Source organism: Trichosporon asahii (genome assembly GCF_000293215.1).
Source record: "Trichosporon asahii var. asahii CBS 2479 unplaced genomic scaffold scaffold00070, whole genome shotgun sequence".
Classification (NCBI taxonomy): domain Eukaryota; kingdom Fungi; phylum Basidiomycota; class Tremellomycetes; order Trichosporonales; family Trichosporonaceae; genus Trichosporon; species Trichosporon asahii.
In genome coordinates, this window is record NW_014040855.1 from 1,532,187 (window position 1) to 1,559,816 (window position 27,630).

The 27,630-nt window shown below is 57.9% G+C and overlaps 10 protein-coding genes across 10 annotated transcripts; 6 read left to right on the plus strand and 4 right to left on the minus strand.

Annotated features, from left to right (window-relative positions):
• Positions 1-114: 114 nt before the first annotated feature.
• A1Q1_04363 (phosphate transporter) lies at positions 115-5,673 on the plus strand (the record flags this gene model as incomplete). Its single annotated transcript, XM_014322729.1, has 11 exons — positions 115-504; positions 552-680; positions 786-934; positions 1,080-1,093; positions 1,146-1,209; positions 1,259-1,560; positions 1,603-1,700; positions 1,757-1,899; positions 2,642-2,815; positions 2,865-2,915; positions 2,982-5,673. 11 exons carry the CDS (start codon positions 115-117, stop codon positions 5,671-5,673), a joined length of 4,206 nt encoding a protein of 1,401 aa, XP_014178204.1.
• Positions 5,674-7,487: 1,814 nt separating this feature from the next.
• Positions 7,488-9,725, minus strand: A1Q1_04364 (uncharacterized protein; the record flags this gene model as incomplete). Its single annotated transcript, XM_014322730.1, has 7 exons — positions 7,488-8,016; positions 8,062-8,716; positions 8,773-9,055; positions 9,106-9,293; positions 9,351-9,416; positions 9,465-9,480; positions 9,534-9,725. 7 exons carry the CDS (start codon positions 9,723-9,725, stop codon positions 7,488-7,490), a joined length of 1,929 nt encoding a protein of 642 aa, XP_014178205.1.
• Positions 9,726-10,062: 337 nt separating this feature from the next.
• Positions 10,063-11,802, plus strand: A1Q1_04365 (uncharacterized protein; the record flags this gene model as incomplete). The annotated part of the gene is made up of 2 exons (XM_014322731.1): positions 10,063-10,569; positions 10,621-11,802. 2 exons carry the CDS (start codon positions 10,063-10,065, stop codon positions 11,800-11,802), a joined length of 1,689 nt encoding a protein of 562 aa, XP_014178206.1.
• Positions 11,803-12,650: 848 nt separating this feature from the next.
• On the plus strand, positions 12,651-13,346 carry A1Q1_04366 (myosin, light chain 2, 20 kDa; the record flags this gene model as incomplete). The annotated part of the gene is made up of 3 exons (XM_014322732.1): positions 12,651-12,762; positions 12,915-13,177; positions 13,224-13,346. The coding sequence occupies 3 exons, from the start codon at positions 12,651-12,653 to the stop codon at positions 13,344-13,346; spliced, it is 498 nt and encodes a 165-aa protein (XP_014178207.1).
• A 66-nt stretch (positions 13,347-13,412) lies between these two features.
• Positions 13,413-18,820, minus strand: A1Q1_04367 (negative regulator of mitosis; the record flags this gene model as incomplete). Its single annotated transcript, XM_014322733.1, has 5 exons — positions 13,413-15,997; positions 16,068-16,072; positions 16,114-16,666; positions 16,784-17,757; positions 17,796-18,820. 5 exons carry the CDS (start codon positions 18,818-18,820, stop codon positions 13,413-13,415), a joined length of 5,142 nt encoding a protein of 1,713 aa, XP_014178208.1.
• Positions 18,821-19,573: 753 nt separating this feature from the next.
• A1Q1_04368 (uncharacterized protein) lies at positions 19,574-21,100 on the plus strand (the record flags this gene model as incomplete). Its single annotated transcript, XM_014322734.1, has 4 exons — positions 19,574-19,759; positions 19,808-19,880; positions 19,936-20,340; positions 20,655-21,100. 4 exons carry the CDS (start codon positions 19,574-19,576, stop codon positions 21,098-21,100), a joined length of 1,110 nt encoding a protein of 369 aa, XP_014178209.1.
• A 191-nt stretch (positions 21,101-21,291) lies between these two features.
• A1Q1_04369 (signal recognition particle 54 kDa protein) lies at positions 21,292-23,267 on the minus strand (the record flags this gene model as incomplete). The annotated part of the gene is made up of 5 exons (XM_014322735.1): positions 21,292-21,404; positions 21,470-21,851; positions 21,939-22,895; positions 22,936-23,106; positions 23,190-23,267. 5 exons carry the CDS (start codon positions 23,265-23,267, stop codon positions 21,292-21,294), a joined length of 1,701 nt encoding a protein of 566 aa, XP_014178210.1.
• Positions 23,268-23,761: 494 nt separating this feature from the next.
• On the plus strand, positions 23,762-25,111 carry A1Q1_04370 (uncharacterized protein; the record flags this gene model as incomplete). Its single annotated transcript, XM_014322736.1, has 5 exons — positions 23,762-23,999; positions 24,097-24,221; positions 24,439-24,869; positions 24,917-25,034; positions 25,091-25,111. The coding sequence occupies 5 exons, from the start codon at positions 23,762-23,764 to the stop codon at positions 25,109-25,111; spliced, it is 933 nt and encodes a 310-aa protein (XP_014178211.1).
• Positions 25,112-25,238: 127 nt separating this feature from the next.
• Positions 25,239-26,144, minus strand: A1Q1_04371 (uncharacterized protein; the record flags this gene model as incomplete). The annotated part of the gene is made up of 2 exons (XM_014322737.1): positions 25,239-25,559; positions 25,647-26,144. 2 exons carry the CDS (start codon positions 26,142-26,144, stop codon positions 25,239-25,241), a joined length of 819 nt encoding a protein of 272 aa, XP_014178212.1.
• A 761-nt stretch (positions 26,145-26,905) lies between these two features.
• On the plus strand, positions 26,906-27,594 carry A1Q1_04372 (structural constituent of ribosome; the record flags this gene model as incomplete). The annotated part of the gene is made up of 2 exons (XM_014322738.1): positions 26,906-26,912; positions 26,969-27,594. 2 exons carry the CDS (start codon positions 26,906-26,908, stop codon positions 27,592-27,594), a joined length of 633 nt encoding a protein of 210 aa, XP_014178213.1.
• Positions 27,595-27,630: the final 36 nt, after the last annotated feature.

Here is a 27,630-nt window from a genome sequence, read left to right on the forward strand (position 1 = left end):
ACCAGCAAACCGGTAAACGGCGGTGCTGTGGATTGGTGGGGAAGCTGGATTGCGATCAGAAGTTCAGAGCTTACCACCTCATCGTTAACGTTGTGCCCCGTAGCCGGGTGACGGATGGCACGAGTCATATTGCTGGATCGAAAGCATAGTGATTATGGCACCGCTGCCCAGCTTGCAGCTGACTTACCTTATGCGAGTACTGGTACCCCCACATATAGAACCAAATGCTTGGACCGTACTCTCTTCGCAATATCTGACGACGGTGTCGCCACTGGGCACCATCGCTTGGTTTTACCGCCTCATTCCTTGTTGCGTGGTGGAGGTCGATCGGCCTCCGCCGAAGTCGCCGAGGTCACAGACGCGATACCCACGACATGGTTCTCCCATCCTGCCAGCGACTTTCAGCATCGTACACTATCTCACCACTGCCTTACTGACCGCCATGCCTGCCATTCCTCCCGGATCCAAGGTTCTCGTCACCGGCGCCTCTGGCTACATCGCCGCGTGAGTTGCGGAGAGGGGATAACACTGACGTCAGTCACACGGTCAAGGCCTTCCTCGACGCTGGCTTCCCCGTCCGTGGTACCGTCCGCTCAAAGGAGAAGGGCGAGTACCTCTCCAAGCTGTTCAAGGACTCCAAGACCCCCTTCGAGTACACTATCGTCGAGGACATTGCTACTGTGAGTGGACTACCGGGGTAGATGGCCGAATGAGGTGTCTTCCTCCGAATGGAGTGCCTTCTCTGCGACCGTTCCCATGTCCTTTCCAGCTGTTGCTAACCTCAGCCTGGCGCTTTCGACGATGCGGTAAAGGGTGTTGTCGGTGTTGCGCACACCGCTTCGCCTTTCCACTTCCGTGCCGACGACCCGAACGAGCTCATCACCCCTGCTGTTCAAGGGACTCTGGGCGTTATTGAGAGCTTGAAGAAGAACAAGTGAGCTATCTGAACAAGTCAAACCTAACAGCAGCCCTGACGCCAAGCGCGTCGTCATCACCAGCTCGGTTGCTGCCGTTGTTGACGACAGTATTCCCAAGCCCCACCGGTGAGTTCTGGGTGACCCCATGCGCTGACAGGTCAGCTTCGACGAGAGCAGTAAGCATCAGTGAAGGAGCCGCAGCTAGTTCTGCAACTTAACTGACGACAGACTGGAACCAGTTTTCTCTGGATCAGGTCAAGGAGAAGGGCCGCGACTCCGCTGCTGGTGACAAGTACCGAGGTAGGCTACAGAGTGTGCCAAGTTGACTGACGATCAGCTAGCAAGACTCTTGCCGAGAAGGCATTCTGGAAGTTCATCGAGGACAACAAGCCCAGCTTCGACGGCGCCACCATCAACCCGCCTCTTGTGAGCCAATGGTCTCGTGACTCAGCTGACTTTAGGTTCTGGGTCCTCTCATCCAGGACGTTAAGAGCCCTAAAGACGTCAACGAGAGTGCCTGTAAGAAGCTTTGAAGGTCACGGGATACTGACAACAGCTAACATCCTGAATTGGTTCACTGGCAACAAGACCGAGGCCGACATTCCCGACAAGGCCGTCTACAACTGGGTCGACGTCCGCGACGGTAGGCACATCTGCTGCCTGTGACAACCGATGCTAACCTCAGTCGCTCTCGCTCACGTTCGCGCCCTGACTGTCCCCCAGGCTGGTGGCAACCGGTTCATCACCGCCAACGGCATCACTTCGCCGGATGACTGGGTCCTCGTGAGTCTTTTCCCGCATTATACGACGACCGCACTCGGTACGCTAACAAGACTTAGACGTTCGCGAAGCACTTCCCTGACCGCAAGTCGTTCCCCAAGGGAGACGCCTCGAAGCGCGATGAGATCAACTCGCACGCCAACATCTTTGATGGGTCCAAGACGAAGAAGGTGCTCGGCATCGACTACATTGACCTGGACAAGTCTGTATATGACACGACCCAGAGCCTCGTCGACCGTCTCAACGTCTAAGCCTCGGTGGCTTGAGAAGAGTCTCTGACAGGAACGGGGGAACAACGGGCCAGGCCCGGCTGTGAGGAACGTCCGCTCCCGCTCCACAAGACTGCCAAGAGGCTTAGAGGAAAAGTAGAGTCCAGAACAAAGAGGCTAGACCGTGTAGCGCTAGGCTGACTGGGCTCTTGTCATGTTGTTAAAAGTGTAACCGAAGATGCAGACATGGCATAGGCACCGCTAGCGCAAAGGAAGGTCAGGACTGACTGGCGTCGGCGCTGCGATGTCGGGATTAGCGGTGTGAATGTAAATGATGATTAGAAGATTAGGCTAGGATCGCTAAGGAAATGCCCTGCGGCGGAGCTATTTGCGGCCCACGTTCGTTTTCTGACATTGGACAATCTGTCGGCACTCTGCCAGACGTGCTTGCTCACCTGACCGATCGCCCAACCCTTCATCCACCCAACAGCCAGCCTGCGCCGACATCCAAGCGACCTCAACTCAGGTCCCAATCGACATCCTCCCATCGACAATTCACACCTTCACTCTTTTCTCCGTACCCAAAGCTCTCGCGTGATCACGTCCTTTCCATCGATAAAGGACCGCCAGAACCCCCCCGGACTGGCGCGCGCGACCGTTCATCCACCTCCCCTCCACTCCTTTGTAGCCCACCCTGCTGCCCAATCTTTCTCGCTTTCTTGGTAACTGGCACAGGCTCGGCGACAGACAAGTCCGTCTAGACGAAGACCTTCGAGACGGCATCCCTCTTATCCCGCTTGGCGAGCTTCCCTATCTCTCCGACGTTGGCGACCAAGCAGGCGCAGCACACGAAACTTGGGCCTGGTACAGCGACAGGCTCGCGCAGACCGGCGACAGAATGAAATTCGGGTGAGTGCAACGCCGCAAAGTCTTGGGAATATCGCGCTGACCTTGCCAGTACTCTCCTCGAGCTCAACTCGAACGTCGAGTGGTGGGACCACTATGTCGAGTGAGTCCACGCGGCGCCAAGCCTTTTGCGGCCCGCAGCAGCGGCAACCATTCTGACCCTCCTCAGCTACGATCAACTGAAGAAGCTCTTCCCCTCCGTCCCCCTCGACCCCGACTACCTCGCAACGCAGCAGCATGGTGAGCAGGGGTCGCTGCTCCCGTCCAACCGGCCCCCGAAGAAGTTTGCGACGCCGGATGAGTTCCGCGCCGCCTTAGACCGGGAACGCAACAAGGTCGCGACTTTCTACGAGCAGAAGCTCGAGGAGCTGCGGCAGCAGGAGGCCGACCTCGAGGCAGAGGTGCGTCAGATTGAGGACCGCGAGTTCCACGGCGACACTGTGATCTACGAGGAAGGCGAGTGGGACACAAACGAACGTGATCCCTTAACGAGCAGCCAGCTCAGCAGCGGGGGCGGATCGCCGACCAACAGCATGCACCGCCCCGGCAACCGGAAACGCGGATCGATCTTCGGGCGTCTCCCCGGGATGGGACGAGCGAGCGTTAGTGGCGACCACGCCGACATCTTCCAGAGTACGCTTCCCGCGCAGGTCCGAACGACGGAGGGCCGCCGCCGATCGATCGCGTACGCCGAGGAGGGAGAGGTCTCGCCGGGCACGCGGACCAAGCTGCTGCCTCCTACCCGCGGCCGCGCGCTGTCTGAGGTGTCGAGCGCGGATGATCCTCGCCGGCAATCGTTCAGCACGCTGTCTTCCGCCGGCAACTGGCGCCAGTCGCTGTCGATCCACGGGCACAATTTGGGCCTCGTGCCGATGAACCCGAGCGCGTACCCGGAGTGGCTGAAGGAGGAGGTTGCGCGCGATGAGGAGGCGATCGGACTCGCGCCAGGAGACTATTACAATTGGACGGGCAACGCCGACTACGCGACTGTGCTGCGCATCGGTTTCAAGAAGCGCATTTCGGCACTGTGGCTCGACCTGTACGCCCTGAAGCAGTATGTCGACCTGAACTTTACCGCGTTCGAGAAGATCCTCAAGAAGTACGACAAGAACACGAACAACAAGCTGAAGAAGGAGTACATCCAGGAGAAGGTGCTTACGACGTACCCTTGGACGGATGAGGCGAAGCGTGAGCTCGACTTGCTCCTGAACCGGACACTCTTCCTGTATCGCCGCGTTGTTGTTGCAGGCGACGAGGAGCTGGCGAAGGAGCAGCTGCGCGCGCAGCTGCGTGAGCGCATCGTTGTCGACCGCGAGACGGTGTGGAGCCAGATGGTGTCCGACCGACGAGGCCAGGGTATTTTCCGTTCCGTCGAGCCGGATGAGCAGCTGCCTGCGTTCGAGCAAACGCGACCCGGGATCCGAACCCCGTGCGGTCGCATCCATCTGCCAAAGTGGCTCTCCATGCGCGGCCTCATCTTCTGCATCGCTGTGTTCGCACTCGTCGCGACCGTCATCCTCCAGCCTATGGACCGTGTCGAGGAGTCGAACTGTCTCGCGCTGCTGCTCTTCTGTACGATCCTATGGGCATCCGAGGCGATCCCGCTTTTCGTCACGAGTTTGGCCGTGCCATTCCTTGTCGTCGTGCTGCGCGTCCTTCGGTCGGATGACGGCGAGGACAAGCGTCTCCCGGCCTCCGACGCCACCAAGTACATCTTCAGCCAGATGTTCAGCCCGACGATCATGCTCCTCATTGGTGGTTTCACCATCGCCGCTGGCCTCTCGCGCACGCGCATAGACCACATGACTGCGTCCCGCGTCTTGACCGCGGCGGGCAGCAACCCGTCCTTCGTCCTGCTCGTGCTCATGTTCGTCGCTTGCTTTGCGTCGATGTGGATCTCCAACGTCGCCGCGCCTACGCTTTGTTACGCCCTCGTTCGCCCGATCCTCGACGAGCTCCCGCCCAAGAGCGTCTTTAGCAAGTGTCTCATCATCGCTATCGCCCTTGCGTCCAACATTGGCGGACAGGCGTCCCCCATCTCGTCGCCGCAGAACCTGATCGCGCTCGGCGCCATGGTCCCCGAACTTTCGTGGCTGCAGTGGTTCGCCATTTCTCTGCCCGTTGGCACAGCCTCGATCATCGCCATCTGGGCCTTCCTCCACCTCAACTACAAGTGGGAGCCGGAGCTGCGCATCCCGCGCATGCGCAAGAACACTGACGCAATGACAATGAAGCACTACTTTGTGCTTGTCGTGACACTGTTCACAATTGCGCTCTGGTGCGTCGAGAAGAGCTTCGAGTCCACTGTCGGCGACATGGGCATCATTGCCATCATCCCCCTCATCGCCTTCTTCGGCACGGGCATTCTGCGCAAGGAGGACTTCCACGACTTCCAGTGGCCGATCGTGTTCCTGGCCATGGGCGGTGTCGCGCTCGGCAAGGCCGTGCTCTCCTCCGGCCTCCTGGAGAGCATGGACAAGTACCTCGAGCGCATGGTCGAGGGCATGGGGCTGTACAGCATTCTGGTCGTGTTCTGCGCGATTGCGCTCGTCATCGCGACGTTCATCAGCCACACGATTGCCGCCGTGCTCCTCGTGCCCATCGCGAGCCGCATCGGCGAGAACCTCGCCGACCCCCACCCCCGCCTCCTCATCATGGCCACTGCGCTCATCTGTAGCGCGGGCATGGGCCTTCCTGTGTCTGGATTCCCGAACATGACTGCCATCACGCAGGAGAACAAGCTCGGACACCGCTTCATCAACGCAAACGACTTCCTCCGCAACGGCATCCCCGCCTCGATCCTCGCCGCGTTCATGATCGTCACCCTCGGATACGCCATCATGCGCGCTCTGGGCATGTAACTTGCCTTCTAATTCTTGTGACAGTGAAAAGACCTTAGACAGAGGAGAGAGGGGGAGAGTTAGAGATAAGCCAAGCTAGAGAATTCGATTATCATGTCATGCCACCTATGCACACTTCTAAGTCAAGTCTACAACCGCGCCGCTCAGCATGACCCAGGTCTCGAGCCATGTCTGTCCGTTGACGGCTACCAGCTCGCCGACGGCCTCAGCCACATGACAGGGATGCACGCTCCAGCATCCCTGTCCCGTGATGGGGTGTTCGGCGAACTGGAGCAAGGGGAACGTCTGGTCGGTCGGTAAGTAGACCGCGTCTTGCGTTATTGTCGGTGCGGCGACTGTCTCGGCCCCTTCTGTCGACGAGGAAGAGGAAGTGGGGAGGGAAAGTAATGGAAGGAGTTCGTCGAGCAGTAATGGCGCCCCGGCTGGTCGTCAGCTCATATCTGGCTTAGTAAGCTCACCCTCATCCCATGTACGAATGTAGAGTTGCGGGACGGCATATGTCGGACTCCGGAGGACTGTGTACTCGGTATGCACCCGTCTATGCGAGGGACGCAGCGCTGCGTCGTCTTCCTCCTCTTCTTCTAGACCCTCGCTTTCTCCCTGCGCTCCTTGTTGCCCGGAACCAGAGGAGGAAGGGATGGGGAGGAGATGTGTCGATGTCTTGATGAGGTATCCCTGGGACGTGTACTGTTGTCAGCTCGCTGACAGACGAAGAGCTCACCTGTCCATGTCAGCTTCAACGCGCTGGGGATTTCTCAGCTTACCTGTCGTCAGCTTTTTACTCGTGAATGTCTAGCTCACCTGTCCCGGTCAGCTAAGCGCACCTCCCGCTAACCTGGACATGCCTGCTGTCAGCTTCAGGTTAAACGTGGAAACCCAGCTCGGTCCTCGTCTACAGAACAGTACAGAAGAGACGGACGTACCTGTTTTCAGCTGCGTGTAAGTGATTAGGAAAGCTCACCTGTCGCTGTCAGTTCGCAGTGCGGAGCACGAATGCTGCACATACCTGTTGTTAGCTATCCGCCGAGTTTCCACAGCCGAGCTGCAGGTCAGCCTTCCGTTAGAGATAGCGAGCTTACACATCGAAGACGGATGAGCTTATAGTGTCAGCTTGTGCGCTAGTTACCGGAGCTCACCTTCTAGCCTGGGTTACCATCCCTTCGCCTTCAGACATCGTCCCACACCTCAACTGACGTACCTGCTGTCAGCTAAGGCAGCTCGCAGCAAGCTGCCCGAACACAGTCCCGGCGCTGCGGCGAAGATCCGCACCTCTACATCAGCTGAGTGACGTGATGACCCCAGCTTACCTTTGTTCTGTGTTCCCTCCACTCCCAGCCAAGGTACGCCCTCTGCCTTGGCAACAGCGGTTCGAAGCCGGCGTACTTCTCCAAGAAGGCGGCGCAAGCTTCTTGGAACGCCGCCTCGCTTGGACAGGGCTGCTCCATCAGTATCACTGCTTGAAAGGGAAGTTGGCTGTGTGTCCAAAAATTAGAGGATGGAGAATGGAGAGGAAGAGAGAGAGGGCTTCACGGAAGGGAAGGAAGGACATAGCGCAGTGATCGACGGTCATGACGTTTCGCGGAAGAATGTCGGAAATACTTGTTTGTGCTGACCCGAACGCCTGGCCGCCAGGTCGAGGGAAGGATGTAGACACGTCCCAATATGCACGCCACAGGCAGAATGCGAAAGCTGGCCATTGACGCACACGCACATGCATATCTATGGAATGAGATGGGGCTACGTAACCTGCACTGTATCACTGTATCTGCTAATCTACAACACCTGCTTCACACACTACTCACAAGGACTCCGGCTCAATCCTTCGGCTCAGGCTGCACACCAACCCAACGGCGCTTCCCATCCGTGTCATCAACATAAGCACCTCCGTCCTCGGCCCAGCTCTTCATGACCTCGGCAATCTCCTTCTCAGCGTCCTGCAAATCCTCGATCTCGGCCGCCGTCAACTCGTGCTGCGGTACGCGGAGCACCATGAAGTCGCGTGCGGGCACGGCCAGCTTCAGGTACCGCTTGTGCTCGCCGTTGGCACTGGTGTCGACGTCCGAGATGTCGACGCCGTTAACACTCGCCGGGCGGCTCACGCCGTTCTCAGACGCTGGTGGTCCGCCGAATTCTTCGGGACAGTCGGGGCGGTTCCACTCCATTGAGACCTGGTTCGCGAGCGACTGCATGATCAAGCGCAGGTGCAGTTCCGAGCTGTCTAGCGGTCCGGGCGGTACGTTGCCCGCATGCGCGTCGGCTGCTGTTGTCGGGTATGGGAACTGTGACGTCGGCCCGAGCAGCGACGGATACGGGTCGTTCGACAAGTAGTGCGGAGACGGGAACCTGGGGGTCAGCTTTCCTCATTCAGCATCTAAGCTGAACACTCACATTGCCGAGAAGTGGTTGACAGCAACGCGGCGCGCATTGATCCTCGCAGCAAACTTGCCAACGTCTTCTGGCGTAGCGTGTCCGCGCGAGTTGGCCTTCTCCCTGACTTGACGCTTCTTGTCCTCGAACTCGTCCAGACGCTGGACCTTCTCCTCGTCTGTGCAGTTCTTCCCGTGGAAGATCCACGGCTCACGCGTAACACCGCGGTCCTTGGCCGCACGCTCGAACTGCTTGTCGCGCTTCCGCTCCAGACTTTGCTCGAGCTGTGAGGCACGCACCTTCCGTCCCTTCTCGCCCTTGCCCACGCTCTCGGGGATCGCCGCGTTCGTGCACTCGTGTACCAGCAGCGAGGCGTCTGAGCACATCCGCTCGAAGACCTTGTTCGGCGTACCTCCCGAGCAGTCACCGAAGATGACGATCTTCCGCCCAGGCTCACCAGTCGGCTCAGGCGGGTACAGCACCTCGCCGGATGGTAGCTTGTATGGTGGCGGAGTGGGCAGGCTGTTCAGGTGTGACAAGATCGAGAATGGGTGCTTCACCGGCGGGTCGAGCTTAGCAAGCGCTTCTGCATTGGCCTGCAGAATCGGCATGAGCTTTGCCGTGTCCAGAGCATGACGAGGAGCCGGCTCCTGTAACACATATCCGAGTGACGGCACTAGATGTCATTAGTACTGCTGGTCGCGTGACATGATAACACCCGATAACACTCACCTCGGTGTCGCAGTGGGCCAGCTGAGACGCTCCAACCCTTCACGCCCTTGTGGCCACTCTCATCGATGAAGTGAGGCCACACGCCGTCCTGGTTTGGGTAGAGATCACGACCGACAGCCTCGTTGATGTGTAGGTCGACTTCCTTACACCCGATGCTTGGCTCTTCCCCGACCTGAATGAGCTCATGCACAGCATAAACTCCCGCCAGCGTAATCTTCGTCAGATTCAGCTGGTTTCGAATGAAAGAGCGTAACCCAGCTGGTCCATAGATGTTCAGGTCAGGCTGAAATGATGTCAGCTTGTGACGCGTGCCGAGCCGTGCGGCCCACATACCTTCTTGTGCAGACCCGCCTCTCGTAGCCGTTGCAGGCCTTGCTCAGTCTGCCCCACGCCACTCATGATGACTGCCATGATGGCGACGATGCCGAGTACATGGTCAGCATGCATGTGGGTGATGAAGATCCGCGAAATGTTGCCCATACGCAGGTTAGACTGATGTAGTCGGTTGTTGGTCCCATCGGCTGTATCGAAAACTACAACGGTCAGAGGGGTCGGCGGCGATCAACGGGGTGACTCACTCCAGATGTTGTTCCCGAAGTCGACAGCGAGCGACGAGCATTGGCGACTCTTAACGGGACCACCGCCTGAATGTTAGCCGAAGCGCGACTTGCTTCTGTTGCGCGTGAGCTCACCTGAACAAGTGCCAAGCTGCAGTGATCGTCAGCATCCGCTCCGAAGGATGAATCGGTAAACTCACGAACTGAACCGAGACGGGTGGTGGAGCCTTGTGTCTGTGAAGGCCAGGTGACTGGCACCTCACAGGTTGCCTCGAGGGGGGCACGAGGTTGTCGGCTAGGGATAGTCTGTCCATGTTGAGACACGACAGACGACGACGAAGGGGATGGGGAAACAGCAAAGTTCGGTCGACTCGGGTCATGCTCATGAGCAAGCATCATGAGCCCGATAGCCGGGCAAGCCGAGCGGAGGCGGAGCCGCGGAGGTGCGCCAGGCACGGGTAATCTAAGTCGCGTGGGTGTCGCGCGAGCATGAGTCTTTTAGGCGCGGAAGCTATTCCATGACGTTTAGAATAGGCGCGGAAATTCATCCACCGCAAATTTCAAGTCCTCGACACTGGAGATTTCGACGGCCTGTCACACCTCCGTCCCAAGTTACCTGTCGAGCTCATCCACCTCCCCCATCCCGACAACCAGCGCGGACACATCGCCAGGTTAGCTTTTGTTCGCCCCCTCTTCGACTTTGCGGAATCGGCTACCGGCTCTCACACCAAAAATGTCGGGCTCCCTCACCCACGTCCTCTTCGAGGGCGCCTCTGGTTACTGCCTCTACGAGGTTAACCTGCAGGAGGAGATCGCTGCGCGCTCGAAGCAGCTCCAGGACTCCATCAACGACTACAACACCTTCAACCGCATGGTGTCCCTCGCCTCGTTCCTCCCCTTCACTTCGGCTGCTCAGGCTCTCGAGAACGCCAATGATGTTTCGGAGGGTATTCTCAACCCTCACCTCAAGTCGCTTCTGACGATGATCATCCCCAGCGAGGGTGCCAAGGGCAACAAGAAGCAGAGCCCTGTTGTTCTCGGTGTTTCTGAGCGTGGTCTCGGTGGTGCTATCCAGGGCGAGCTTGGCATCCCCTGTGACACCTCCGAGCGCGCTCTCGAGCTCATCCGTGGTGTCCGCCTTCACCAGGACAAGTTCCTCGCCAAGGAGGGCCTTGAGAAGGGAGACGTTACCACCGCCCAGCTTGGTCTCGGCCACTCCTACTCCCGTGGCAAGGTCAAGGTTAGTTGAAGCTATTCGACGGCGTGAGATGAAGCGCTAACCCCTTTTCAGTTCAACGTCAACCGTTCGGACAACATGATCATCCAGGCCATCTCCCTGTCTGACCAGATGGACAAGGACCTCAACACCTTCTCGATGCGCTGCCGCGAGTGGTACGGATGGCACTTCCCCGAGCTTTACAAGCTCGTTCCCGACGCTCACCAGTACGCCAAGCTCGCCGTCCTCATCGGCGACCGTGCTACCCTTACCGAGGACTCGATTCCTGAGATGCAGGAGATCCTCGACGATGACGAGACCCGCGCTCGCAACGTTCTTGACGCCGCCCGTGCCTCTATGGGATCTGACATCTCCGAGGTCGACCTCATGAACATCTCCACCTTCGCCGAGCGCGTTGTCCAGCTCGCCGAGTACCGCCAGTCGCTCCGCCGCTACCTCGTTGAGAAGATGAGCATCGTTGCCCCCAACCTCTCGGCTCTCATTGGCGAGACGATTGCTGCCCGTCTTATCTCGCACGCCGGATCGCTTACCAACCTTGCCAAGTACCCCGCTTCGACCGTTCAGATCCTTGGTGCCGAGAAGGCTCTCTTCCGTGCCCTGAAGACCAAGGGCAACACGCCCAAGTACGGACTGATCTACCACTCCAGCTTCATCGGCCGTGCCGGCCCCAAGCACAAGGGACGCATCTCTCGTTTCCTCGCCAACAAGTGCTCGATCGCGTGCCGCATCGACTGCTTCTCGGACGTCCCCACCTCCAAGTTCGGAGAGGCTCTCCGCAACCAGGTTGAGGAGCGCCTCAACTTCTTCGAGACTGGTGCCCCCGTCTCCAAGAACTCGGATGCCATCAGCAAGGCCCTGAAGGCGATCGCCGAGGACCTCGACGACGAGGACGACGATGAGGACGAGGAGATTGACGACGTCGAGCTCTCCGAGGCCGTCAAGCAGGTCACCAAGGACCAGGAGGAGGCTGCCAAGAACCGTGGACCGATGGACCCCGAGCTCTCCAAGATTGCCGCCGGCGCTACGTCAACGCCGTCCAAGAAGGAGAAGAAGGACAAGAAGGACAAGAAGGAGAAGTCCAAGGACAAGGAGTCCAAGAAGGAGAAGCGCAAGCGCGAGGACTCTGACGACGAGGACGAGGAGAAGAGGCGGAAGAAGGAGAAGAAGGAAAAGAAGGAGAAGAAGGAGAAGTCCAAGGAGAAGAAGGAGAAGAAGGAGAAGAAGTCTAAGAAGTAAGCGTATTCTCTTCCCATTTGTCATGGTTCTCTAGGTTTGTCTTCTCTTTTTGTCCGGATATCATCGCATCCTGCGTGGTGGGAGGCGGGGAAGGATGGTCCTCGGGCAGGGGAGACATGCTTCTCGCCCCGGACTGTTGATATCTTGACACTATCTCCAATAGATCTGAACGATGCCGAACTGTCAACTACTTGACACGGCGTTCATCACCCGCTCCCTTCATCATCCATCCCATTCCACTCCATACCTCACTCTACCCCTACGTGGCTCGTCCATGGTGTACTACTGGCTTCACTTGCTATGCATTCGCATTCCCGGAACGGTCTCATGCTTCTTCGAGTGCTTCCCGAACTCGGTATGCCTCAGTTAGCAAAGTTTCGACGATCGTACAGGGCCAGGTCCCACGTCAGGCACCGCTGATGTCAACCAGCATTTCGTGACGGAAGCAAATCCACGCGACCACGCGCCTGACTTGACGGCAACATGAGCGTCAACACAGCCAGAACCTGTCAACAACAACATTTCCAAGCAGCCATGGTGAGTAGGAGGTGCACCGCCTAACCGTGGCGCGATAGCTACCTCATGATCTTCAGTGCGGTGGTGATCTTTAAGTCGCGGCTGGCCTCCTTGCAGTGCCGCTATGATGGAGCGCATCGGGCGGAGCCAAACAAACAGCGGCCGAGGAAGGCGATACAGCACCCAGTGCGCGTCGCAAGTGCCAAGCAGCTGCGCCGAGCTGAAGAGTTGAGCTGACACAACAGTCGAAAGTCGCAGCCCTCGGACGCGGATTGCCGTCAACGCTGAACCGTGCGCCCGCGCAGCGCGAGCCCTCTGGAGCCGCGTACACCATGTTCACCCCGCAGCAGGTCAAGCAATTCAAGGAGGCGTTCAATATGATGGACCAGGACGGCGACGGCCGCGTCGATGAGAAGGATTTGCGGGCGATGTTGACGAATCTTGGTGAGTTCCGGCATCACCTCTCCCTCCCGCTGTGCCTGCACTCAGTCCTTCACCCTCGCCACCCAGATCTGGATCGATAGCCTGGCTGTAGGGGCGCGACTTCCTGAGACAGGAGAAACTGCTTTGCAACGCTTCGCCCAGCTAACAATCAGGCCAAACTCCCACGCCGACGCTGCTTGACGGCCTTCTCTCGTCGCGACCTGGCGGCGCGGCCGCAACCGACGAAGAGAAGGCGTCAGGCATCAACTTCACTCAGTTCCTCGCTATGATGGGCGAGCGTCTCCTGTCGCTGGACGAGGAGCACGACATGCTCGAGGCGTTCGCTTGCTTTGACGACGGTGACAAGGGCTACGTCATGGTCGACGAAGTTCGGCCAGTGCTGAAGGAGATGGGTGACCGCATGACGGACGAGGAGGTGAGAGTTACAGCTAATTCTCAGCTCGGAACAAAGCTGACACCAGATCGACCGTCTGTTCTCAGGCCCCTTCACGGACCGCCAAGGTCGCTTCAATTACGTCGAATGGGCCAAGGTGCTCCGTGTCAACGACGGTGAGCCGGAACGCGAAGACGCCATCCAGATGTAAATGTCCCTCTGTCCTTGTAAGATCTCAATGCAGTTTGTATGATACATGCCTATGAACAATGATATGTCACAACTCGGCGCTCGTCCACGCACCGAGCGCTTCCCTCATGCTATCTAGCTTCCACACCTGCGACTCCGGGCAGCTCGGTGCTTCGGCATGGTCGCCTAACCATGGTGGAGTCGTCTTCAAGAAAGCTTCCACTACAGCCCGAGTACGCAGCTCCAGGGCGTCCAAGGTCGTGTTCGCGCTCGCGGCGCGCTGGCGGAGCGCCTCGAGCAATGCCAGAGGCGGAACATTCTGGCGCAACAACTGAATAGCGAGTGCCTGGGCAGCCGTAGGCTGTACAGCCTTGCCCAGGAAGTAGTTGCGCACGTTGACGTCGCGTCCTGATCGATGGTGGCTGCCGGCGTCTTCCTCTGCAAACTTGCGCTCCAGCGCCTGGATGAAGGGCTGGCGCAATAGGGGGTGCCTCCTGTCGGTAGCGTACTTATCGAACAAAGCCGAGCAGTAGAAGCGAGACAGGAAGCTCAGCTGTGTGAGATGCTCTACTGAGAGAGGGCCAGGCTTGGCGAGCACCATAGACAGGTAGCTGCTGATGATTTCCGGCTTGTCTAACGAGATGCACTCGAGCAGGACTGAGCGCAAGAAGGTCTCGAACGTAGAGTCGCCCGAGAATTGTTGGGCCATCATAACGTAGACTGGATTGTCCGCGTGCGCTTCGATGACCGAAACAACCTCGGAGACTGGCGGCTGCAACGGCGCCGCAGGGGATAGAAGATCGTAGTGCAAGTCGAAGCCCGACATGGTGCCTGCTCTGACGAACATGGATCGGTAGCCACGCGGATCGTCGGAATAGTCCAGGAAGCCCGCCTTACGCTTGACCCAGATCGTTCGAGTTTGTACCAGACTCGCGCGATGATGCTTGTTGTCCAAGTTGAGCTGTACAGGCCAGTACCGCGGGGAGTCGACAATGATGGTCTCGATCATCTCGAAGGGAGCGACGAGTGTGGGCGAGATTAAGCTCTGATCTCCCTCATGACCACGAGTCTTAACCTTGATCGGGAGGAAGATCGATTCCTGCGTATCGACATCGCGCGCAATGAGACAACGCGGCTCGACGGCCAATGCCCAAAGGTGTCGGAATGCCTGGGGGTAGGCTTTGTTATCGCTCGGCCCAGGAAGGAATCGGGGGAAGAATGAGATGGCCATGGCAGCGATGGCCAGGTTGGAGTTTCCCAGCGTGTAGTATCCACGGCCGAGGAAGAGCAGACCAAGCGCCATGTGCATGGCCATATGAGAGCCATACGTGACTCCAGCACCTTCCTGACCGTGGCTGACACGCAGACGGCGAAGCACTCCAAGCTCGCCGGTACCGCTCATCAGGACGGCCAGTGCCAGAGTGACGATATTCAGAGCCTGTCGGGCGGCGTTGCGTCGGATGCGACCCTCGTAGGTCATGCTTTGGCCGGCAGCAGCCTTGCCTAACACACCAAAGAATGTTAAGATGACCGAGTGGGCGGCTTCATTGGCCGTGCTGGCGTATCGCAGACCGATGCCGAGACAAGCTCCAGCGACAATGTTCAGGTAGGCGAGTTCGGTGTTAAGCTCCATACCACTGGTGCGCTTGTGCTTGTGGTGCAGAGACTGGATGAACGCTGGAAGCTGCTCGTCGACCCACTCCATGGTACCTTGGACATCATTCCACATGATGAGTGAGCGGGCGAACGTGCGAATAAGCAGCTGCTCCGGCCGCACGCTTTCGAGCGCAATTGGGGTCTGCGGAACCTCCAAGATATCAGCTATGTCCTTTCTTCCGGTCCGAAGGTACATGAGACCCAAAGCCAGCGTCGCTCCCGGGGATGTGATCGTGGAATCGATATATCGGTGTTTGCGCTTCTCGGGTAAGCCGTCGATGCTCGGAGCTTCACCATGGATGCAGGGCATGAGCTTGGCAAGGAACTGACGCTCCGTCTCACTGCTCGTTTGACCTCCTTTTCCGAGATTGATCAGACCAAACGCCATGGCGGCACTGAAGCTGTATGCTTCCTTGTACTCGCTGAACCCATCGACGCCTGGCATCTCGTCACGGCCAATTTCATTCAAGGTCACCTCGGCCATTCGGTGGTTCTTCTTCCCAGCGTACACCAGTCCGAGAGAAACGAGCGCAGCAGATTGCACCAGAGCCGACTGGTTGAGGTCCATCGAGCCCAGCGGGAGGAGTGCATGGGTGTGCAGAGACAGCATTTTCGTGACCATCGTGTCGGTAGACCCAGCGAAGGACGCACCGAGTCCGAGCAACAGCCCGATAGATGTGAAATCGTGACGGGGCTCCAGGTAAGTCAGAGCATGGACTGATCCAAAAGTACGCAAGTGGCCTTTCAAACCTAGGCCAAGCAGGAATCCACCATGCTCAGACGTGAATGTCTTCGGTCGGTTAGACATGATCCACGATGCCGTGATGCCCTCGCAGTCTGGGGAGAAGGCAAGCGCAGCAGACACTCCATTGTGGAAGCACGGCCAGTCAACACAATCGTTGGCCAACTGCGCTTTAATCACCTCCTTGCGGGGAAGAACTTTGACAGTAAGCTCAATCGGCTGCACACTCCAGGTGTCGGTGATGGCCGTCGACCTCGAACCATATGTGAACATTCCTTGGCCCACAGTCACAGCCAGAGTTCGATGCGCAAGGGTGTTGACAACCTGCTGGTGGTATTGAAGTACCTCTGCTTCGCTGCAAGTCAGCTTAAACAGAACAATATAAGCTCACCTGACGCCTTTCGGATCGTCCAGAGCGACCGTGCGCAGCCTTGTGGTTTGCATGATGCGTTCCACCTCGTCCAGACGACGATCGAGGCCGAAACGGACGTGTGGCAAAGACGTGAACGACACCGCCTTCCAGTCCCCGGTGTTCTTGACGATGTCGCCAACCGTTGGCATACTATCAGACGACGCTTCTGGTCCCACCGGTAAGTCGGTCGTAATACGATCGTGGTCGTAGATGGCAGCCAGATCAGGCCGGTTGATGAACGCATAGTATGCGGGAGGCTGGTCCATGCTTGGATTGGCTTGAACGACCCGAACCATCTCCATGATGGGCATGGCAACGCCGAAGGGCAAATCTGCGAGCCAAGCTGCAGAGAGATTGCGATCCATCATCGCCGAGACCGTGCTACGTGCACGCTCTTCCACCGTAACTCCTGGCTTCGGGGAGAGCGCTTGATAGATTTCTCCAACGAGCTCGGTCTGACGCCAAGGGTCGGGCTTTCCGAGCGCCTGTGTATCTGCCAGAATGGGCATTACGAAAGGTTGAGCCGTTCCTTCTGCGACGCGAGCCAGATACTGGAGAATGTCAAGAGGCTGGCCGAGCCGCTCCAGAGTGGGTGTGGCGATTGGCGAAGCCGCTGAATGTGAGTTTCTAGACGTACATATTCACTCACGAGGCGCAAGTGTTGCTCTCTCCATTGCAGCGGGAACCAGACGCCGCCAGTAGTCGAGCCAATCTGAGCGTCCAAGCGCTGAAGCGAAGCGCATGAGAAGAGGTGCCAGAGACAGCAAATCACACTCAGTGGACGAGGCAAGGCGGCAGTCTTGGGCCACAATGTGAAGAAGCAAGAGGACCTGCTCTGCACTCGGCACTGGAGTGACCGGGCTAGCCGACGACTTGCTTTCCGGAGGCAAGCGAAGGCGCTTCGCCAAGCGATTCAACGCCGCGTCTCCACTGATGCTGGGGCTGAAGAGGATATCCTTTTTATCTGCTGAGCCGCCAAGCCCGCACTTAGAGCAAAGCACGCTGGCGAACGTGTCCCACTGGACCTCGGAGGTGAGCCGTTGCCCTTGCAGGTTGAGCAAGAAGTCTCGCAAAAACTCAGCAAACTCATTGTGAGGAAGAGCGTAGACCAATGCCTCCAGACACCGTCTTGTAAGACCGTTTGGGAGCGTGAAGTCCAGACCGAGCCGCGCCCGATCGCCATCGCTGTACACAGCTGTCACCCTTGAGTCCACCGCGTCAACGAGATCAATGATTCTCGGGTCGGTATCACTTCCAGCATCGCGCACCATACTAAGGCTGATTGCGAGTTTCCGGGCGACTTCGTCCCGGCCATCGGTCGGCACTACATTCGGGACGCCAACCGGTATCCGCGCACTGAGACCACACGTGTCAATCACCAGTTCACCATCCAAGGTAAGCACCAAGTTGTCGTATAGGGCCGGTCTAGTAGACTTGATGGGTGCTGCAGCGAGACATGGTGTTGCCTGGACCTCTGTGAAGATATACCGCTCCGAGCGCAGCTCGACGTGGAATGTGAAAAGAGTTGTGCTTCCATCGCTAGTGAGAAGGAGGTTCAAGAAGACGCTCTCCGGAGTTAGGTTCTCTGAGATGAAGACTCGAGCAGTGTCGCAATCAATTGGCCTGGTCATGTCAGCTCGAATGCCGGCAGGCCTGCTTACGAATTCGGCTTCCAAGACCATACCCGGTCGAACACAATCTCGCTTCTATCGCTCCGCTTGGCGTCCTCGTCGAGACCCATGAGCATCGTGGTCTCCCGCAGATCTTCGGCGACCATATGAAGGGCAGTCTTGGCGAAATCACCGAAGTCTGGGGCCTTGTTCGACATTCGTCGTGATCGCTCTGACGCGTTGCTGTTCCGTGGTCGGCGAGATGGTCGCTCTCCATTGGTGAGGTTGAACGAGGGAGGCTCCGTCGCAGACACGGCAAAGTCACTTCCGATGGAAAAGCGAGCAGATTTCCGGTGGGTGCGATCCAAAGGATCAGGAGCTGCCTCAGACAGTCGCCTTTCGGCTTGTGGATCTCGAGGCAGCGATATCCGGCCGCTTCGCCTTGGCCGTGAGGATGTCGCGTCCGAGAGCTCCCGCGGAGACATTTGATTCTGGGCCAAGAGCTCTTGAGGATGCAGATGACGAGCAGTAGTAGCCGGAGTCGGCAGCTCCTCCTCCTCGATCGGGATCTTGACTCGCCGGTAGAATACGATCGTGTTGTCGGCCGTGTCATAGGTGACCACGAAAGGATATGGGTTGTCAGACACGAAAAGGACATTCTGTGTCGGCGGAACAAAAGAGAGCGGAGCAGCAGGAACGAGCCTGGCGTTGTCTCCCGTGCCGTTCACTCGTCCGTCCGCGACGTACTGCATCTCGCTCATCACGTCAAGCAGAGTGTACAGTCGCGGAATGTCTGGGGTCGATTCCTCGACCTCCGCTAGGGTGTCGAGAACACTTGCGCCGGCTGCCGGTGGGAGAACGCTCCGCATAGACTTTTTGACTTCTCTGCGTTCAAGTTCTCGCTGTAAAAGCAGTCCCTGATCGAGCGGCCAGCAAGCCAGAAATCGGAAGGGAAGCTGAGCTACCACGTCTTCTCCGGTTGGGAAGTAGATGTGGGCAGTCCTCTCCCTCACGATAACCACGCAGCGCATGATTCCTCGTCTTGGCCATTCTCCTGCAGCCTGCTCCTCCCACATAGCTGTTTGGCTTGTGTGGAACGGACCGAAAGTCTCATCATTCACGCGTTTGGGCGGGTCGTCATTTGAAGCCTCGCCGTCGTCGCCGGGAGCTCGGAAGCGTGCGAAAAGCGCGTATAGAATCTGCTGGTTCTCTTGCGGAAATTTGAACCGCCTAATCAGCTCTACGCCGCGTGACCAGGTCACCTCGGTCGAGGTCCATGTCAACTGCTCATCACAGTCAACGTCGCGAGCCCAAGTGTGCCGAGGCAGTCGTGACGGACCGGGAGAGAGAGGGTCGAATTCGTGCGATCTGGCGGCGGTTAGCTCCCCGGGAGACAGTCCCAGTCCTAGGACACAGAGGCCTGGAGCATGCGGGCGGAATCGAGGAGGCAGTGGTTTTGGAAGAGGAAGGTTCGATCTGTAGTCGCGCGTAAGTCGCCAGGGTTGGTGATCGTTGTTGTTGTCTCAGGCACCATCACGTGATTCCATCTAGTGGAGGTCTATTGTTCACCATGGAGGACTATCTCCTCTACGTCTCTGATGCATGGTAATTGGAGTGCAGTGAGGGCTCGGAGAAAGACAGTTTTCATTATCATCTAGAGCTTGAGTTTCAAGCTGAGGAGTAGTGTGACTGTTGCGCTTCAAGCCGCTTGACTGATAACGAACCGATGACGTGAATGGCCGGTCGCTCAATCTGGGCCAAGCAACGCTATTCTTGGCACGACCACACCTACATCTTTCAACGTTGTTCACTCTCTCACGGCCCTAAACATGGCCCCATATCTATTCCCCTACCCCGTTCCGGGATCGGTAACGTTCTCGACGCTTCTGCTCGACCGATCGGGCACATACACTACACAGCTCGCCGAAGCGACTGTTGCTCGGACCCGGCTCCAAGCAGCTCTCAAGGCCGCCGCCGATGGTCAGCCGGGCAGCAGCGCCCTTGCAGTCCTAGAGGTAAGCTAAGCTCCTGCGATGACCTTAGCTGACTCTCAGGCTGTTCAGGTGTATCACCCCTACCTCCTCGCGATCATGTCGTGCATTGACGGCGACGACCTCCTTTACAAGGGAGATCCGGGTACGTACTGATCGGACGACCGAGGTACGACTGACAAACTTCAGCTAACGTTCAGTCTTTCCCTGGCGGCCGGCTCTAACGAGCTATCATCTCTCGACACCAACGCTCTCGCTCCCGACGATCCAAGTGGAGCACTACTTCGTCCTCCTGGTGCACACGATAGCGCTGGCGAACTATGCTCACTCGATCTTGGACGGACTTCCTCAGTTCGAGGCCAAGGGAGGACAGGCACCTATCATCACGAAAGAAGATGAGCAGAAGACTTCGGCGGGCCTGACACGGGCCGTTGACCTGTTATCACAGGCCGCCGGAATAGCCGAGTACACGGCGGAGAACATTACTCCGCAGCTCGACGCGGGGCGGACGACGACAGGAGGGAGACTGGGCAAGTACCGTTGGCCCGTTGAGACGGGCGGCGAAGCTATGACAGGTCTTAGCATGTACGTCTGTTTCAGAGGGAGTATGTAGCTGACAATCAGGATCTTGTTGGCCGATGCGCACGTTACCGCCATCCGGAAACTCCTGCTCCCGATCCTGTCCCACACCCTGTTCGCTCCACCCGGACCTCCCCTGCCGGCTTCCCACCCTTCGCCATCGCTTTTGGGCAAGCTTTATCTGCACGTGTCAAACCTCTACAGCTCGGCCTCGTCGCTGCTCGTCATTCCTACGAATCAGCAGTCCAATTCCTCGGGCTCGTTACTGCGGCGGAAAAAGAGCGATGAGATTGACTCCATTGACGAGGATCTCATCGTTGAGCTGAAGCGGTATCTGAAGAAGGAAGCGAAGCTGTCAAGGGTCTATCCTACAAGTACCTAGGAATCGATGAAGCGTCCAAATCCCTGGGTCAGTCGCTGGCTCTTCTGCAGGAGTCGGGGAGGTGTCTGGAAGATCTGAAGGACTCGAAGCTGGAGAGTAAGATGAAGGGCCTGAACTTCAACAAGGACAAGAAGAAGGCCGAGGCAGTTCGGAACTTGCGGCAAAGCAGGATCGATCGGGAGTACTACTCGGTTCAGGCGTGGCTGCAGGCGAACAAGAAGCTGAACGACACGGTCAACTTCGAGCGTGTGCCGCCGTTCCAAGAGGTCGTCATTCCGCCTGGACGGCCGATCTTCTCAGCGAAGAAGTACACGCTGCCGAAGCTCAAGTTTGCCCCCAGCCATATCGAGGAGGAAGAGGAAAAGCAGGAAGCCGAGTACGCTGGACGAGGCAATTACTTTTAGATTATGCATGATGCTAAAGGGCTTCTGAGTGCTACGTCATGATATGGTGTTATCTGATGTAAGAGGTTGGTGCGTGGAGGTGAGGCTCCGCACCGGCGCTTGGCGTGCCAGTCTGATGGCAGACGGCGTCTGGGGTGCCGACGCGCTACGTGTTGTGCATGCTAGGATGCAGAGGAAGGCGTTGGGACCAGTTAGCGGCCGCCCATTCCCATGCCTCCCATCATCTTCATCATCTGGCTCATGTCGGGCATGCCACCTCCCATGCCGCCCATTCCGCCCATGCCGCCCATGGCCTTCATGGCCTCTGTGGAACGTTAGCTCTACCCTGCCTGTAAAGCTTACCCTGCATCTCAGCCATCGAGGGCATACCACCACCACCACCCATGCCGGGCATGCCGGGCATGCCGCCGCCGCCCATCATACTCTTCATCATGGCGCCCATGTCCATGCCGCCGGGGGCGCCGCCGCCCATCATCTCGGCCATCATCTTCTGAGCACCACCGGGACCAGCGGCCCTGAGCTTCTTGAGGAGCTCAGGAGGCATCGCGTTACGCATAGCCTGAATCTGCTGCTGCGACGGCATGCCGTTGGGGCCGAGAGGCTTGCCGCCAGCAGCGGCCTGCATCTTCTGCATGGCCGACATCCAGCCGTTCTGGCCGCCGGCTTGCCGAGCCATACCAGCCATCATGCGCGCCTGAGCAAGCAGCTCCTCAACTTCCCGGACGCTCGTTCCACTTCCCTGGGCTACTCGCTTAGCCCTCGAGTTAAGGCCAGTCGGGTTTCCGCTGGCGTCGAGGTTAAACTGGGGTCAGTTACCAAACCCTCATAAGCAACTCACGAAGATCAGTCCGTCCGAGTCAAGCTCGTCTGTCCTCATGGCGTCCGTAATGAAGATCATGCGCTTCAGTTTGGCGGCGGCCTCCTCCTCTCCTCCCTGCTCCATCATGCCGGACATTCCCGGAACCATCGACGCGATCTTGCTCAGGCTTCCCATGTTCATGATGTTGGACAACTGGTCCTTCCAATCCCGGATGGTGAACTTGCCCTCGCCAAGCTTCTTCGCCAGGTCCTTCTGACCGTCGGGGTTCGCCCGCGCCATGTCCTGCATGTGCTCCATCAGACCCTGGATGTCACCCATGCCGAGGAGCTTGGAGATGAAAGGCTGCGGGGCGAACTTCTCGAGGTCATTCAGGTGCTCTCCCGTTCCGAGGAAGATGATCGGCGTCTTCGTCGCGGCAACGGCAGAAATGGCACCACCACCCTTGGCGTGGCCGTCCAGCTTGGTGACAATGATCGAACCGAAGTCGGAACTGTCCTTGAAAGCCCTCGATTGTCCTTCAGCCGCCTGACCAATACTGGCGTCGAGAACCATCACCGTCATGTCAGGCTTGACAGCCTTGGAGATGGAGACCATCTCCTCAAACAGCTCGCTCTCCTGCTTGTGACGACCGGATGTGTCGACAATGATGACGTCGAAGCGCTCCTTCCTGAACTTCTCCACACCCTGGTAGGCGATCGTGACCGGGTCGGTCTCGGTGTACGAACCAAAGAAGGGAATCTTGGCCTTCGTAGCGTTCTGCTTCAACTGGTCGAAAGCTCCGGCACGGAAGGTGTCCGCACACACGAGACAGGTTCGGAATCCGCGGCGCTGGTAGTGCACGGCGAGCTTCGTACAGGTCGTCGTCTTACCAGCTCCCTGGATACCGACGGCCATGATCACGTTGACCTTGCCCTTCACAGGCTTGTACGGCTCCGTTCCGGGGTCAACAAGGGCGACGAGCTCATCGAAAACAGCCTAAAAGAAGTCAGCACTGACGTAGCAGCGTGCAACTCACCTTCTGGACGGCGTTCTTCTTGTTCACCTCGCGTCCTCCTGCCTTCTCCGCGTCCTCCAGGTTCCTCTTCACCTTCGCCTTGACCTTCGCTCGAAGCTGGGAGACGAGCTTGACGTTGACGTCCGACTCGAGAAGAGCCGCGCAGAGCTCCTTGACAAGAGCATCGATAGCCTGTTGTCAGCAAAGCATGACGACGACACGCGACGTGAGCATCGGGCGATCACACGATATGGGCTGTCGATGTTCCAACTCACAGTCTCGTCGACGGAGGAGGTTTTCGAGAACTGGTTAAGAGCTCCGTGAAGGCGCGCTCCGAGATCAGCGAGAACCATGTTGGCCGCTGATTGTGTGGTGTAGGAGCAATGAGCGAGTGTGATATCGAGCGCGCTTGGCGGCGACCAAGTCCACTTGGAATGGAGTCTCCGGGTTGGAGGTGACGTGCCTGAAAAAGGCGCCAGCGAGGAACGCGGGCCTAATTGTGGCAGGTGATCTTATTGATGAAGGGGCAAGGTCATCCAAGTGCCGGAGAACGTGTACGTCTCTCGCAAACAGCACCTGAGTGCTTGCTATCGGCAGAAAAGGGCTCGTATGCCAAGCATCAGGATCTGAGCTTTCTAGAGAGCTGTGGACTCATGCAACTTTTGGCCTCTGTTCAGTGGCAAATTCCGTGACTGCCACTTGCGCGTCGCGTGTCAGTCTCAGGCACGGATCAACTCGATACCTCACCCGTCATTGTCATCATCGGCTTGGAGGTCAGGCGTGCGGATCGCTGTTGCCATTCACTCATTCACCTCATAACCACCCCGCACATACACGTTTGCGCCCAATGGCGCCGTTCGACCTCGATGCGTGCATCGAGCGCCTCAAGGACAAGCAGCTGCTTGGAGAGGCGCTGTTGAGAGAAATCTGCGAGAAGACCAAGGAGGTGCTCATGCGCGAGTCCAACGTAGTCCATGTCTCGTCGCCAGTGACTGTCGTCGGCGACATTCATGGACAGTTTCACGACCTGATAGAGATCTTTAGAATCGGTGGCCCGGCGCCGAGTACGAATTACCTCTTCCTTGGTGAGTACGGGCAAGCTGGTGTGCGACAGGTGGGCGGACCATCCGTCATCCCAATCGAGCGCCCCACAGCGTCCAACCTTCAGCCGCTAACCTCCAGGCGATTATGTCGACCGAGGACTGCACTCCGTGGAGACAATATCATTGCTCACCTGCTTGAAGCTTCGGTATCCTGAGCGTATTCAGTTGATCCGAGGAAACCACGAGTCGCGGGCCGTGACACAGGTGTGTATGAGAGCCAATCGGTGCGAGGAAGCACGCGGGGATGATAGATTACAAAAGAGGACTCTGAGGGCTCGCAGCCTTATGACACGGCCACAGAAGCAGGTACACTGTCGTTCGCGAGTGGGCGTGCGATCAGGAACCCAGCCGTATTTGAGAACGGATGTCTGAGCGTTGAGCTAGCTATCGTGTGTCGAGGCATTTGCTGACCGATATCCAGACCTACGGTTTCTACCTGGAGTGCACGCGAAAGTACGGCTCACCGACTGTGTGGCAGTACTTTACCGACATGTTCGACTTCCTGACGCTATCGGTCGTCATCGACGATGCTATCTTCTGTGTCCACGGAGGACTGTCACCATCCATCCACCATATCGACCAGATCAAGGTCATCGACAGGTTCCGAGAAATCCCGCACGAGGGACCGATGGCCGACTTAGTCTGGAGCGACCCAGATCCAGAAAAGGAGGACTTTGCGATCTCACCGAGAGGAGCGGGATATACGTTTGGAGCTTCGATTGTCAAGAAGTTCTTACACCTGAACGACATGAACCACGTCCTGCGCGCGCACCAGCTGTGCATGGAGGGCTTTACGAGACTTTACGACGACACGCTGAGCACGGTCTGGAGTGCACCAAATTACTGCTATCGGTGCGTATGAATGACGTATCGTTAGGTGAACTTGGCTGACCGGGCAGATGTGGCAACATGGCTTCAATTCTGGAAGTGTCACCAGGCGGGCACCGATTCTTCAATGTCTTTGATGCAGCTCCAGAAAACGAACGCGACGGACCAACACAGCAACAAGCAGCCAAGGTGAGTCGGAATGAAGAATGCATACACAGAGATGACCAAGAATGCTAATGTGACAGGCGATAGAGTACTTTTTGTAGACGCTAAAGAGTTCCAGCCGAACTCATAGAATCCCTATGATATTGTATAGACCTCCAGATGGGTCACTCTCTCTAAGACTTATGTAAACTGTTATATCTAGTCTCGCTAGACGGGCGCGCAGTGCGATCAATCGTCCCACTCCAGGCTGGCGAAGACCTGCTCGGCGAGTCCGAACGTGCGCGCAGGCAGAACGACACCCTTTGGCGGGCTCATAACGTGCTTCTGCTCGGGAAGCTTCCACTCCTCATTGATCTTCCATCGTTGGCAGACGAACAGCTTGACTTCAGGATCCCGCCTTGGTCCGAGCACAGGGGTCATTGAGAAGTAGCGAGCAAAGGCGTCGAAGAAGCTCTCCTCCAGGTTGAAGCTGCGAGACTTCCACGCCATGATGATCTCGGGCCCGAACGTGTCTCCCTCGTTGTCAGGAATGGACTCGGGTTCCGTGACCTGAAGCAGTGTCCGCAGCAGTGGCGGGTAGAGGTGCGGGAAGTAAACCTGGGCGTCAGCTATGCCATTATGTTAACGCAAGCTTACCAGGTCGCACAGCAGCAGATGCGTGAAGGGTAGCAGCTTTCCAACCTCAGCAAGCTCATCGCCCCAGCCCAGCGGAAGGGTGATGACCTTTGCCTTGTCCTTGCTTCCTTCCCGCTCAGCCCAGACGTCAATGCTCCGCTGGCACAGGGGCACCACGTTCTCCAGATCCGTCAGTACGACCGTGTCCTTCGGAGTCAGGTGCGAGGCGAGGTGCAGACTGGCGAGAGCCTGACCAGACCCAAGCTCGAGGACGTTCACCGGTCCCCGGTCCTTGGCGAAAAAGGAGCATGGCGGGTCGAACTTGTCGTAGTTCTCCGGCGTCAGGTACTCGAGTAGCGGGCCGGACGCCTCCCACACGCGGCCGGCGATGCCGTACTTGCTGATAGACTCGGCCTGGGCGTGTGCATCGGCGTCGGCAGACGCGTTCGTGCCCTCGAGATGCAGCGGGTTGATGTTGAGATTGGAGGGGAAGTTGGGGTCGTTCGTCGGCGGCGGCATCGGAGTGGGCTCGTGCAGTGGTGGTGGGTGGGTTTGTTGTTGTTGCTGAGCACCGCGATCGGTGAACATTTCCTCGCATGCATCCGCACAGGGTACGTCATGGCGCAGCTGGCCGCCACTCGCATCGCTCAATTCGGACTTTACGAAGTCAATCAGGCACGGCGTGACTAAAGTCCGACAGTGGTTTCGCGGTCAGATTTGGTTCCGTCGTTGGGCGTCGCCCAGGCTGCCCTGCGAGCGCGGTTCGAAATCGTCAAGCGTCAACGGCTGCCCGCTCTCAACCATCAAGTCTCCAGGACAATCAAAGTGAGACCGACCGCGGACACGACCAAATCGACGACGGTTGCTGACGACGACAGAATGGCCCGCTCGACCCCCATCTCGCGTAACGTTGGGCGTCTTTCGCGCTCGCAGGTCGCCGCCAAGCGTGGCCTCCACAAGGGTTAGTGCAACTCGGCAATTCGACTTCGAAGATTTTCGGCACCGAGACACAGCGACGACCGACGACGGAAGAGCACACGAGAGCGATGGAAATGGACAGGAGAAAGGATCGGAGACGAAACCAGAGAGAAGCGTAGAGGGTGTCTGAGAGAGTTATCGGGAGATTTGTTTGGAAGGGTTGTTTGGGGTGTGGAAGGCTTGAGACAGGGGTTGGTTGTGGACGAAGGGATCGACGCCGACAATCGACCAGCCGCCGACGGCATTGACGAAGAGAATGTCCAGAATCGCTCGTGTGCTCTGAAGTTTGGAAGGACGTCGCTATGTTTGGTGTCGGAACTCTGCGTCGATGACCGTCGTTTGGAGAATTGTCAGCTAACGTTTAGGCAAGAAGACCGGTGCCGCTGCCCCCAAGCAGGAGGCCCCTGCTCACACCGAGAAGACTGTCGGTGGCAAGGGCAACGGCGGCAAGCGCCTCATCCCTACCCAGAAGGCTTCGAAGTACTACCCCACCGAGGACGTTCGCAAGCCCAAGGTCTCGCGCAAGGTCGCCGGCAAGGCCGCTCTCCGTGCCTCGATCACCCCCGGAACTGTCCTGATCCTCCTCGCTGGCCGCTTCGCCGGTCGCCGTGTCGTCTTCCTTAAGCAGCTCGACTCTGGCCTCCTCCTCGTCACCGGCCCCTTCAAGCTCAACGGTGTCCCCCTCCGTCGTGTCTCGCAGGCTTACGTTATCGCCACCTCGACCAAGGTCGACATTGCCGGCGCCAAGGTCCCCGAGACCGTCAACGACGCCTACTTCGCCAAGTCGAAGTCTGGCAAGAACTCCAAGGAGGGCGAGTTCTTCGGTGAGGGCAAGGAGAAGAAGGAGTTCCCCGCCGAGAAGAAGTCGGAGCAGAAGAACGTCGACGCCCCCGTTCTTGAGGCCGTCAAGAAGGTCGACAACCTCGCCAAGTACCTCAAGGCTTCGTGGGGTCTCTCCAACGGCGACCGCTTCCACGAGCTCAAGTTCTAAGTCTCTCTCTCATTTATAGTGGTTAGACTCGGGACT